Raw genomic sequence first — 14,001 nt, forward strand, 5'->3', positions numbered from 1 at the left:
TCTTATCAGTCTGCAAACATGTTCTCAGTAATTCAAACAATTATCAAGATTGAATTGCGGTTGATGGCATTTTGAAACTGATTTTTCTTCTGGTGTACCTCAAATAGAAGTGCAGGAATGAGAGGGCTGGACAGTTATGCGGTATTATAAGCCTATATAATTACAGAGAATTGCTGTACAAGCAAAGATAATATATGGAAGAGCCAATGGCAGCAGGTCTTTTTCACTGAGGTTAGTTGCCCATTCAGAGCCAGCTCTTCAGCGCTTGATGTCCTGTTTTGCGGAAACTGCCAAAATGTTTGGTCTGGAAGTCAGCCTGAAGAAAACTGAGGTCCTCCATCAGCCAGCTCCCCACCATGACTACCAGCCCCCCCACATCTCCATCGGGCACACAAAACTCAAAACGGTCAACCAGTTTACCTATCTCGGCTGTACCATTTCATCAGATGCAAGGATCGACAATGAGATAGACAACAGACACGCCAAGGCAAATAGCACCTTTGGAAGACTACACAAAAGAGTCTGGAAAAACAACCAACTGAAAAACCTCACAAAGATTAGCATATACAGAGCCGTTGTCATACCCACACTCCTGTTCGGCTCCGAATCATGGGTCCTCTACCGGCATCACCTACGGCTCCTAGAACGCTTCCACCAGCATTGTCTCCGCTCCATCCTCAACATTGATTGGAGCGACTTCATCCCTAACATCGAAGTACTCGAGATGGCAGAGGCCGAAGGCATCGAATCCACGCTGCTGAAGATCCAACTGCACTGGGTAGGTCACGTCTCCAGAATGGAGGACCATCGCCTTCCCAAGATCGTGTTATATGGCGAGCTCTCCACTGGCCACCGTGACAGAGGTCCACCAAAGAAGAGGTACAAGGACTGCCTAAAGAAATCTCTTGGTGCCTGCCACATTGACCACCGCCAGTGGGCTGATATCGCCTCAAACCGTGCATCTTGGCGCCTCACAGTTCGGCGGGCAGCAACCTCCTTTGAAGAAGACCGCAGAGCCCACCTCACTGACAAAAGACAAAGGAGGAAAAACCCAACACCCAACCCCAACCAACCAATTTTCCCCTGCAACCGCTGCAACCGTGTCTGCCTGTCCCGCATCGGACTTGTCAACCACAAACGAGCCTGCAGCTGACGTGGACATTTACCCCTCCATGAATCTTCATCTGCGAAGTCAAGCCAAAGAAAGTTGAAATAAGAACTTGAGGACAGATTTTAAGGGTGAAAGGTGAAATGTTTAAAGGAAACCACATGGAAGGTTAGTTAAGAAGGTGCAGTCTTTAGGTATAAATTTTGAGAACATTGGCTGAAAGGGAGAGGCCAGAGAGCGGTAGTGGATAATTGTCTGTCAGGTTGGAGGCCGGTGACCAGTGGTGTGCCTCAAGGATCTGTATTGGGCCCATTGTTGTTCGTTATATACATTAATGATCTAGATGATGGGGTGGTAAATTGGATTAGTAAATATGCAGACGATACTAAGATAGGTGGAATAGTGGATAATGAAGAAGGTTTTCAAGGATTGCAGAGGGATTTGGGCTGCTTAGAAAAGTGGGCTGAAAAATGGCAGATGGAATTTAATGCTGATAAGTGTGAGGTGCTTCATTTTGGTAAGAATAATCAGAACAGGACATATGTGGTAAATGGGAGAGCATTGATGAATACAGAAGAGCAGAAAGATTTAGGAGTAACGGTACATCGTTCCCTGAAGGTAGAAACTCACATGAATAGGGTGGTGAAGAAGGCTTTTAGTATGCTGGCCTTTATCAATCATTGCATGGAATATAGGAGTTGGGAGGTGATGTTGAGATTGTATAAGACGTTGGTGCGGCCTAATTTGGAGTTCTGTGTGCAGTTCTGGTCGCCTAATTATAGGAAGGATATAAACAGAGTGGAGAGAGTGCAGAGAAGGTTTACCAGAATGTTACCTGGGTTTAAGCATCTAGAGTATAGGGAGAGATTGGACAGATTAGGTCTTTATTCTTTGGAGCGTAGAAGGTTGAGAGGGGATTTGATAGAAATATTTAAGATTATGAAAGGGATAGACAGAGTGGATGTGGGTAGACTATTTCTGTTAAGAGGAGGAAAGATTAAAACAAGAGGACATGAGTTAAGAATTAAGGGGCAGAGGTTTAGAGGTAACATGAGGGGGAACTTCTTTACTCAGAGAGTGGTAGACGTGTGGAATGAGCTTCCGGGAGAAATAGTGGCGGCGGAGTCAATTGTATTATTTAAGAAAAGGTTGGACAGGGATATGGATGAGAAAAAGATGGAGGGTTATGGGCATTGTGCAGGGAGGTGGGACTAGAGAGGGGTGTTTGGTTCGGTGTAGACTAGAAGGGCCTAATGGCCTGTTTCCGTGCTGTAAATTGTTATGTTATTATGAAACATTGGAGGGGGGGGTGGGACCACGCAGGGAATCGAGAGTGTGTGGAATGAGCTGCCAGGTGAAGTAGCAATTTTGATATTTAGGAAAAAAATTGGATAGGCACATGGATGGGGGGGGGGGGGAAATGGAGTGCTATGCTCTGGGTGCAGGTTAAAAGGACGAGGCAGAATAAGCAGTTCAGCATGGGCAAGATGAGCTGTAGGACAAATGCATGCACTGAAGTTTTCAATTGGTTCTAGGGATCCAAACGATATCAAGCAGCAGAATCCAATTTCCTGTTTGGCGACTTCCAAGAAATAATCCAAAACAATGAAGTCATAATTTGGCCTAGAATTTGATCTGTTGAACTAATTGTGGAAAATCTAGTATTTTTTTGTACTGATACAAAAAATGAAGACAAACTATGATATGTGGAATAATTTGTGGTGGGGTGTTGTCGCAATGAATGAAGCAAGCTGAATACATGTAAACAAAAGAGCTTTCGGAGTGTGCAAGTGTATATTTTTTTCTTTTTAAAATATTTTTGTTGAGTTTAACATAAGAATACATAATAAATCAATTGTATAAAGTAAGTAAATTCAGAATGGAGAAAAAATGTGGGTAAATAAGAAAATGTAAGTAATTAATGTAGTTATGCATAATTCAGTCTAATAATAAACATAATATCTACAACCATGTCAGACCCGTTTTTTAGGCTGTTATATTAAAATAAAGATAAAAAGGAAAAAAAAAACTAACCCAATCTAATCTAACCCCTCCCTCTAATCAAGGTTGCCTTATTTTTATAATGAAAGTATCAATAATGATGTGGAATCACTGGTGACCCCCAGAGAACAGACAAAGAATTCCCAGAACAAATTATAATTGATTCTTCCAATTATAAAAAAAATCTAACTTCATAAGTTGAAACTTCCTATCTTTACTATTATATATGATTTTTTTTTAAACTTAAATAGGATATTATATCATATGACCACTGTGTCTGAGTAGGGGATGAAAATAGCTTGTCTAGCTTTCACCGTGGTAAAAGCAAAGTGTACATTTTTATTGTTATCACACAAATATATGCACCACCATTGCACCCCGAACTATTGGCTGACAAGATCATTGCACCCCTATGTGTACATTCTGGTCCAAAATGTCACTGTACATTCTCTACAAATGCCTGCATTTTAAAAAAAACTGCTTGAATAACTCAGTAGATCAAACATAATCTGCAGATGAAATCGTGATATATCTGAATTCTGAAATTTAGTCTGAGAATCGAATAGCCAACTGTTACAAATTAAATCATAATTACAATCCTACTCTTTGCAAGAAACTGGTACGTTGAGTTTGACACAGCAAATGCTCACGATTTTAATGTCTTATTTAGTAATTGCCCTGGGACATCTCAAAAACCTTCTCTACATTTGGAACAATAGAAACCTTTAATAACTCCCTTGGCAATACATGATTCTCCTCATAATGGAGTCTGTTTCAAATCTCATGATCAAATCACTCTTGAGATCAACCTTGCCTGTAGCAAATTGCAGTTGCTTTTCCCTGGGCACCTGTGCATAAACCCCGAACAAAGTGAGTCAAGGTATTATTAATTCTATCTCGACAATTATTTGAATTTCTAATATAGACAACGTTAAATTGATTCCCTCCCTGAGTGGTACCAGGCACACTTGTTTTTGCTTCCAACTTAATTGATTGTGTGAAATCATTTGGGGATAGATCAGGGAATAAAGCAAGGTGCCTCGTTTTGTCTCAATTCTTTTGGAAAATCCGTTACTTCCTTTCAAAGGCAGAGTGGAGCTTGGCATCTTTTACATCATCCAAATACTTAAAATGTATGGCACAAATCAAACTTTAACGAGTGGTACTCACGTGAAAATGGCTATTCAGAGAAAGAAAAGGAAATGTTAATTTCAGAACCAAGGAAAAGTCATCCATCTTTGTGTCAAATTTTCTACCTGCACCAATTTTTCCTCACCAACTCTTATTGACCTATTTTTTCAAGTGTGCAAGTATATATTCTCATGGGAGAATTCTGCCTGGAATCTGGGAGTATTGTATTGGTGAAAACACAGAAATGCTGGAGGAACTCAAAGGGCCTTGTAGCATCCGTCGGAGGTAAAGATACATAGCCGATGTTTCAGGCCTGAGCCCTTCTTTAAGGTACGAGTAAAATAAGGCAGGTACCCGAACTAAGAGGCTGGGGAGAAGGAAAGAAAGGGCCGAGGGAGGGGCACAGAACAACTGATGGAAGGTGATCATTGGATATAGACAGAAGAAGACAGGAGGGAAATGGTGAAAATTGATGGGGGGAGGGGGAGTGAATGGAGAGCTAGAGGAAAGAAGGAGGAGGTTAGGGATGATCTAACGGAAACCAGAGAATTTGATGCCATCCAGTTCAAGGTTTCCCAGAGTGAATAGGTGTGGTTCCTCCAATTAATAGGTGGTCTCATCATTTCAATTCCCCACCCCCATTCCCATATAGACACGTCTCGTGCAATGCCAAACTGAGCCCTGGAAAAAAACAACTAACAACATTTAAATGTAGGGATGATTTACAAATGTCAAAATAAGTTAATTACATGATGTAATTACTTCAATTATGAAGGAAAAGTCAAGAACCCCTCTCTGCTTATTCACAAATATGAAGTGGCAAGATTCATAATTTGTTCTTTTCATTGACATAATTTACATTGCAATATGTCCCATACTTTTACATAATAACGAGATGGTGAGCAATTCAAGATTTTATGATGAGATCATCGTGGTTTCAGAAGCTTAGTTAAATATAATTCCAATCTTTTCAATAATCCAATTATTTTGGTTTCAATTTTAATTTAAAAGGAATACCTTGCTTTGATAATCTCTCAGGATATAGTTTGAAATGCTCCTCAGATTCCGTGGTGAGCTTACCATTATCTTGACAACTTCCTCCAGTTCTAAAACCCTCAGATTCCTGCAGTTTTGATCTCTATCACATCTGCCAGTTAATTTGTCCCAGCAAGGGAGAGAGATCAGAATTAAAAACAAGTGGGGAAAGGGGCTGGAAACGAAGAGAATGAAGAGGCAGACAAACAGAGAGGACTGGAAAGGGTAAAAATGCTGGAGGAACTCTTGGCATCCATAGGAGACAAATATATATTGCTGATGTTAGGACTAAGTAACTCCAGCATTTTGGTAGGTTTTTACTACAATCACAATGCCTGCAAGGGGATGGGGGTGAATGAGGGAGAAAGAGGAATGGGTTAGGATTTTTAAAAGTGAAGGAGAAATATGTTTAAAAAGGGAGGGAGAGAGAGAGAGAATGAGGAAAAAGAGGAAAGTCTGAGAGAGTGTGAAAGAGTATCAGTGTAAGTATACACAATGACAGAAAAGAGAATGAGTTGGGGGAAAGGGAGACCATTTTGGGAAAAGGAGGGCAAAGCGGGAGCAAATAATAGGAATAAGGGAGAGAAGGTGTGGAAGGGGAGAGCAGAGATTAAGGAGGAGACCATTTGTGAGAGATTTGGTGAGTAGAAGGGAGAGGAGAGGGAGCAAAAGTGGCAGGTAGAGAGAGAAAGGAGAAAGTGCAAGGGCGAGATGGTCAGAGAGGAGGGACGATAATGAGACAAGGAAAGTGAGAGCAAGAAACAGGGTCAGGACATGAAAGTATGAAGGGTGAGGTAAAGGGTTAGAACATTCTCCAAATCCTTTCCCCCCCCTCCCCTGAATTAACTTCTTTATCCCACAAACTGCAGATGGGGAGGGAAAGTTTTTTTAAAGTAGTCACGTGCAGTTCCTGCACAATGGCTCGTCCACACTGTTAAATTCTCCACGAAGAGCATGATGGCAAATTGATCAATGCAACAAGAACTCAACAGGGAAATAAAGAGTCTGGAAAACTCATGAGCTTTTCACCAGTAATTTAGACAATAATGAGCATCCGATTTGAAGGATCTGAGGGTGTATCAGCTGTTAAGACTTGGCATTGACAATCTTTTTCAGAGGTGCCATTGCTGCAAGTTAACTGCATGCACAGAAGAGTTAATGATGTAAGCACTGATTTAACCATTATCCTCGCTGTCACTCAATAAAAGGTAAAGACCCTGCAGCAAACCAGTGCCGGCACTGTTGATCAATGCATTCAAATCAACTGCATTCAAGTCTATTAGAGTGTACCTGAATAGGTTGCTTTTCCAATTCCAAACCATACGTTTTTGAGAGATTGCAGAAGAGAATGAGATTGGAATTCAAATGCATTATTTTCAATTTTCAGTCACTGTCAATGCTGGCATTTATTCTCTTTTTTCAAATGTAGAATTTGTGCATTTGGATGATATATTTCGCCATCCACTGATGCAAGTTTCATTCTCACAAAAAAAATAATTAGCATTCCACACACAATGAGTCACGTATATTTTTCATTATACAGTGGTTTGTCCCCCCCCCCCATCTGCGGTTTCGCTTTCTGCGGTTTCAGTTACCCGCGGTCAATCACAGTCCAAAGATATTAAATGGGAAATCCCAGAAATAAACAATTCACAAGTTTCGAATTGCATGCCGTTCTGAGTAGCAAGATAAAATCTCGTACCATCCTTCCTGGGATGTGAATCATCCCTTTGACCAGCATATCCACACTGTTTATGCTGCCTGCCCATTAGTCACTAATAGCCATTTTGGAAATCAGATCGACTGTCGCCGTATCACAGTGCTTGTGTTCAAGTAACACTTTTTGTTACGATTGTTCTAATTAATTATTAATTATTAATTATTGTGCTAATCTCTTATTGTGCCTAGTTTATAAATTAAATGTTATCATTGTATATATAGAGTTCGGAACTAACCGCGGTTTCAGGCATCCACTGGGGGTCTTGGAACATATCCCTGATGGATAAAGGGGATGACTGTATTTTCACATGTTTGTTCATTTACTTTCTATAAAAATAGCAGCCTATGTTCATACAAGGGGAAGGCTAGAGTTATTGTGAAAGCAAGAGAATATGTTACTTACTGTTCTCTCTGGGTTGAAGTTCCATCAGCATGTCTGAACCTTTAGAGGAGTGAGATCAGATGAGCTTTAGGGCACATTCGAGTGCCTCAACATTATTTTGTGTGGAAATGAAGGGGAATGACATTTGGAAAGAATCAAGGTCTAAGGTCAACAGGGATCCATTTTGTCTTGTGGAATTGTTAGCTGGGGCACAATAGTTAAAAAAAAAAGTCTTGAGTGATTTAGAAGAGGCATATGTGCTCTTCCCTCAAGCACGCTCTTCAGCAATGTCCTGATCATAATCTTACCCAATGCATGTTCTATGAGCTGGAATCAGTTGTGTTGAAATTAAACCGTAGTGAGATGCTGTACATAATCATGGCTTGGAAATACTCTGGTAAACCCGGCTGGCACAGAAAGGTCACCGGACCAGAAACAGGAACCATTGTCATAAATCAATTTTTGTATTCAAGTTGTGTGTGGATTTAATACATGCAGGGACCAGGGTCCATGAAGCACACACTTTTCTGAAGTTCAGTGTAGTAAAATTTGCTGCAGTATCCCACAATTCAAGTCGCGAATTACATAACCCAGCCAGGCTGCAGAGTGCATTTGGAGTCATATTTTGTTTCTAATTTGAAATTGTACAGAAGAACTGAAATTTTAAAAAAAATTGGTTACATTAATTAGTTCAACCAGCTGTTAATAAACTTAACATCACTGGGATTCTTGTAATATTTATGCATTTTGCAGTGATTGTGAAAGACTGTTAAATCACCAAAAGTTCTTGTAATATTCATATCTCAATTGTTCACAAGGTGATGAATTTTTAACCTGTTGTGAAGCTTTTAACCCTTTTGCAATGAATTGTTTGTTACTTTTTTTTATAAAGTGCAATTATAAAATGTTTACCTTTTTACACTAAATTACCATAAGACAATAAAAGTGTTATGTAATATGAAAGGTAATTACATTAAATAGAAGTTATTGTGCAGGTTGTGATGTCAGCTAAACAGTCAATGAAGATTGTACATGTAGTAAAAGAAGAAGATGAAAACACAGGGTGAACTGTTTAAATAAAATATATTTATTTTCATTTATCTACATTTCTGCTCTCTTCATCACTCCTTGTCAGTAACTTTGCCATTTGTTCAATAAATGCACAAGCAATCAAGATTTGGGCATTCAGTGTAGGCCAGAATTCAAGGGAACAACAGTGAAATTCACAGTTTGAATGACTTCCATCAGATAAAAGTGCAGAAATGCTGGAGGTACTCAGCCAGTCTCACAGAGTCCACAGGAGTTTATGACATAATACAAACATTTCAGGCCAGGGCCTTCCTTCAAGGTATAAGCTAAAAGCAGGCAAGTGTGAACTCAACCATAACCTGCCTATATCCTCCATTACCTGCGTATCTGCCATGGCCCCCTCCGCCCCCATATAGAACAAGGACAGGATTCCCCTTGTCCTCACTTCCCACTCCATTAGCTTCTGTGTCCAGCAATTCCACCACACAATTTCACCACTAATGGAGGGACCACTCCATCCATTACTCACTCTTCCACTCCTCCTTCCCCACCAATCACACCCCTCCCCCCTCACCTTAGGCATCTATTCCTGTGATCATAGGAGACATTCCACTTCTTGTGCCCACACCTCCTCCCTCACCACCTTTCAGGGCCCCAAATATCTTTCCAAGGGAAGCAACACCACGTAAATTTGCAAGGATTTTCTCCCGCATCCAGTGCTCCTGTTGTGGTCTCCTGAGTACGGACAGGGAGATTGCATCTTTCAGCACCTTGGTTCTGTCCGCCTCAATAGCATGGCCCTCCCAGTGGCCACCCATTTCAATTTCCCATCCCATTCCCTTGCTGACATGTCTGTCAATGGTCTCATTTACTGGCAGTCTGACCACCTGCAAATTGGAGGAAGAACACCTCATCATCCTACAACTGGATGGCATTAACAGAATCCTTATTCCTTGAAGAATGGCTCAGGCCCAAAATACCAGCAATCTATCTTTGTCTCCTTTGGATGCTGAAAGACTGGCTGAGTTCCTCCAGCATTTGGGTGTGTTCTTATGAAACATTAGCTGTCCATTTCTAACCATGGATGTTGCCTGACACACTCAACCACTCCTGCTCCTCTTTGTTCACTAGAAGGAAGCGTTATAATGTGGGAAGAAATGTCGACAAGCAAGCTGTGTGGGTCACGTGGCTTCCAGTGGACTTTCTCAGAAACAGACACTGGGAAGTCAGGAACGGAAGAGATGAGTTACCAGAATGGCTGTGGCAGGAAATCCTGGGCTACCAACGATTGGATGACCCACATGGAAGGTGCCAATAGCTCAGATTCTGCAGTAATTATAATCACACTGAAGTTAACTGCCTGAATCATTGGGGTATTTGAAAGGTGTGATGTGTTGCTGATCTAAATGAGATGTTGTGACTCTTCCCATTCATCTGAATCCAGTACAGAAGAAAATAGTAAAGGAAATTACTAACTTCGACAGAAATCTCAGTTGGTTGCTTTTTTTTGATTGAGCATTAAGTGCTGTGAGAGGTAAAGTTTCTTGTCTGAAAATGGTTTGGAAAACAATGTTTGTCTCATTATCTTGGAAAATCATCGTCATTTCCACTGTAAAAATTTAATGCAGGCCATCCACAGGTAATGAACACAGGATGTTAGGACTCCTCGGCAGGTGACTGGGCTCCCATAATATCATTAAATTCCAAAACCCAATGCTCATCCCAATGAAAGACGGAACTACTTTCCTCCATTGCCCCACTTTTAATAGTTGTTCTTTCTTGTCAGCCATGTCGTGATTCAAGATTCTATTTATTGTCATGTAATATAAATACTGTCATATTACACAAAATTGTCTGCTGCAAGGCAAACAGATTCACCATCAGCAGAAACTGCTCAAAATGTCTCTCACAGTCAGAGAAAAAGAACATTTTGATTTAAAAAAAAATTAGACATACAGTACAGAAACAGGCCATTTCAGCCCACGAGTCTATGATCCCAATTTACACCCTTTGCCGGTACATTTCGAATGGTGAGAGGAAACCGGTGTCCCTGGGGAAAACCTACATAGACTCGGGGAGAACATAGAACTCCTTTCTATTAGCGCAGGTTTCAAAGCCCATTCCCGATCGCTGGTGCCGTAAAGGCATTGCGCTAACCACTTTGGCAACCGTGCTGCCAAGAGAGTTCACCCCCATCCCCCCACAGTCACTGAGTGTCTGTGCATTGGCCTTCAGTGCTCCAGCAGCCTCCTCAGGCACACAGAGTCCAATCCAAACCATCGGTAACCTGAGCTCCCGATCGAACCTCTAATACAATTTGGAACTCCTCAGCGCTCTTGGCACCCTCTCGATTACGGTTCCGATACCTGATATCCCTTCAGCCAGTTTTGAGCCAGTCTCCAGCAGTCCGCAGCCTAGAGCGTGTCTCTTGACCGAAGACACCAGCAGCTACCAGCCCCTCCATGGGTCCCTCGCCTCGATTCACCAGCAGTCTGCTGCCTGTGGGGTTCCTTCAGCTGCAGAGCCCCTCACTGGTCCGCTACTTTGATCACTGTTCCGTGGATTGTCTCCTCTGCTTCTGCTTCTCCTCAAACTGTGGTGGGTGGGGAGGGTTGTGATGGTCTCCCCATTTTCTGGTGACCTCCGCTCCCCTGGAGTCTGCAACCCCTTGTGGGCTGCTGCCAATCAGAAGCACCACCATCTTGGGTCCAGACCCCATGGTTACAGGATTTTAAATAAAACTAGAGACTGCTCCATTAACAGGTCATTCCAAGCATGTATGGAGCTGGCCACAATGGACTGGGCGGTTGGTCCCTGAGGCAGCATTGTGTCTCTGCTCCATGCTCTCCATGTATCTGCACCAGCGGCAACGCTGTCGTTACAGCAGCTCTGGCTAAGCTGACATTTTTTTGTGCCATTCAGTACAATATCTTGGATGGACTGTGACCACACCAAGTGATTTTTCATGCATTTTCTGACATAGGTGTAGTGCACTACCAGAGACAAACTGAGGAAACCTTGCTGGCCCAGATCCCAGGATAGGAATGGCGGCAAGGGAAAGGTGGCTTGACCTTCATGGCCCAGGACCACAGGGGAGGAGTCATAGAGTATGAGTCATTTGTGGGTGGGCCAGCTCCATATGTACAGTAGTCAATCATAACTATATACAATGGAGGAAACATATCACCCCAATGGATGAAGTCGATTAAAAATGGAACCTGTTCTTCACCCAGCCCTGCAATTCAAAAGCTTTCTCATTCTACTAATGCATCTGAATCCAACATTTCTGACTTAAGCATTTGGCCTTACATGAAAAGGGTGCAAATGAGCTCCCTGCCACGTCATCCTCTCCCTGGTCGGCCCCTGTTCCTTGTGCCCTGTTTGAAAACAAGAGCAAAATCTTGTTTGCACTCAAGTTACAAAATTGGGAGGATTTGATCAGAGGAAACACACACGACTGTGCAAAACCACAAGGTTTCAAAGTTTCATCCTTATTGAGTTGACATTTTTTCAGCTTGCCTTCTTGATTCCTCAGAGGAGTTTGCCTAAACAACACCAAACCAACATATATGATTATGGTCCTTCATTAAGTCTTGTTTTGCATTTGATACTGGACCTTTCATTTTATTATTTCCTTCCTAGTCTCTTTCCTTGATCCTACAATGCTTCAATTTCTTGAAACTCTGTTTCATTAGGACCCTTTCAAACTGCTGTGTAAAATGGGGTTAACTGGGCAGTTTTCCCGGTTCACACCCCAGTTATGCAGCAGTTTGAAAGGGTTCGACACGGCCAACTCCATAGGATCGCAAATGGGTCCCTGACCGACCTCAAAGGTAGTCAGGAAATCCAGTTAAACTTACCTAGGTCACGTCCACAGGTGATTTGTAAATGAAAATGGCCGACCCGCTTATTCTGGTGATGCCACCGGGCAGCCAGCATCCGAACATCCGGCAGTGTGTGGCGGATCATTCACCGCGTTGTTGCGGGGGCGGGATCCCACTGGGTTGGTGATTTAGTGGGTCAGTCTCCTTGTGATTTGAAAGGTGTTTCCGGCACCTTTGCCCCTGTAATCGTACCCAGGAGGGCGACCCAGGTGCTGCAGTTTGAAAGAGTCTTCTGTTGCTTTCTGCTCTGTTAACAATCTATTGTTATCTGTGAATAGTTAGAGAGTTGTATCTCCTCTAATCTGAAAATATCGGTAAAAACACATTGCTGGAGAAACTCAGAATATCAAACAGTGTACTTTAAAGATAAAGATGCATAACCATCGTTTCAGGTTTGAGCCCTTCATCAAGGTACACCTTGCAATATAGGTGCTCAGTTTGTTAATTATTACTTTGTAGATTGAGTGTGATCTCATGCCTAATTAAAAAGAGAGAGCTGTACTTTAGAGTACTGTTAGAATAAGTCATTAGCTCCATTCAAAGTTGGTACTGCGTTAATTCCAAGATTCACCAAGCTCAGATGCATACAGTCTTCTCTTTGTCTTCAGATACTGAGCCGAGGGCAGAATTAGCTGTGCACTGTGATTTTGGAATAATTTTTTTTTTTTGGGCTTGTCTTAAAATGAGCACTTTGAAGAAATAAAAAAAACTTTTGCATTAATTGTGCTGCCACGAATAGGCTGATAGATTTATTTGGACTCAGCAATTATCTTTTCCTGCTGTGCGTTGCCAGCACTCAACCTTTGGTTCCAGGAGGGAGTGAAGAGGTAAAAGCAATGTCATGAAAAAGTGCGATGGAGTTATATTCATAATTTTTTCTTTGTACAAATAAATCATTTTTTTCGGTCAGTGTTGTTTTAATTTAATTCAATACGGCAGTAAGAATGAAACAATTGACCTCCCTGAGCGAATATGATGTGCACAGACTCCTTTCCTGATTGCTTTTAGAAATCTGTTTTGGAAAATGAATGTGTTAGATAGAACATTGATCTCTTCCCCATCTAGTCAAATAATAGTCCCTGTACAGGCAGACAAATGCCTGATAGAATGCGGGCACAGGTTCCCATTGATCCAATGAAACAACTTCTTAATTGTTCGGGACGACGGAAGAGGATTGTTCAATTAAGAAATGAAAATGCAGCTTATTTTTTCAAGTGATTTGTACAGCAAGATATATGGCTGGTTTTTCCTAAATATTTATTTCATTTTGCTGGATGTGGGAAGCAATTATTAACTTTTATTTAATAAATTTATTTATAGATTTAAAACAACTCAAATAAAGCACATCATGAAAAATAATTCAATTCAATACAAATACATGGGGGATATAAAAAGGTAAGAACCCCTCCCCTATACCTTCCCCCTTCTATCCCCTATAAGGAAAGAAAAGAAGAAAAAGAGAGTAAGAAAGGAACAAGAGACCCTCAACAGGGGGTGTTGTGAATTCTAAGCACACATGAACTTTGGAATGTGCCGAAGGATTGGTGGAGGGCAGCCTTCTTGAATTGTTGCTTTCTTTGTGGTGGTCAAGGAAGGAAATTCCAGGTTGTTGACCCAGTGAGAATGAAGGGAATGTCTTCTGTCTAAATCCTGTATTTTCCACCCTACGTTTGGAGGTGCTGTCCACATTGTTGGAATTTAGAGCTCTTGTA

The 14,001-nt window shown here is 41.6% G+C and overlaps 1 protein-coding gene across 8 annotated transcripts in view; it reads left to right on the forward strand.

Moving 5' to 3' along the window:
* LOC138738963 (limbic system-associated membrane protein-like) overlaps positions 1 to 14,001 on the forward strand; it is a 1,544,776-nt gene that overhangs the window by 470,357 nt on the left and 1,060,418 nt on the right. For 6 of the 8 annotated variants that reach the window (XM_069890209.1, XM_069890208.1, XM_069890211.1 and 3 more), the window contains exon 1: positions 9,637 to 9,713. The exons of the other annotated variants lie outside the window; for them this stretch is intronic. In XM_069890209.1, the coding sequence (XP_069746310.1) occupies positions 9,647 to 9,713 (67 nt within the window). In that variant the 5' untranslated portion in view covers positions 9,637 to 9,646. Of the gene's footprint in view, positions 1 to 9,636; positions 9,714 to 14,001 lie in introns of those variants that run through there. 8 annotated transcript variants of the gene reach the window in all.

The sequence above is a fragment of the Narcine bancroftii genome, chromosome 7, assembly GCF_036971445.1.
Source record: "Narcine bancroftii isolate sNarBan1 chromosome 7, sNarBan1.hap1, whole genome shotgun sequence".
Taxonomy (NCBI): Eukaryota; Metazoa; Chordata; class Chondrichthyes; order Torpediniformes; family Narcinidae; genus Narcine; species Narcine bancroftii.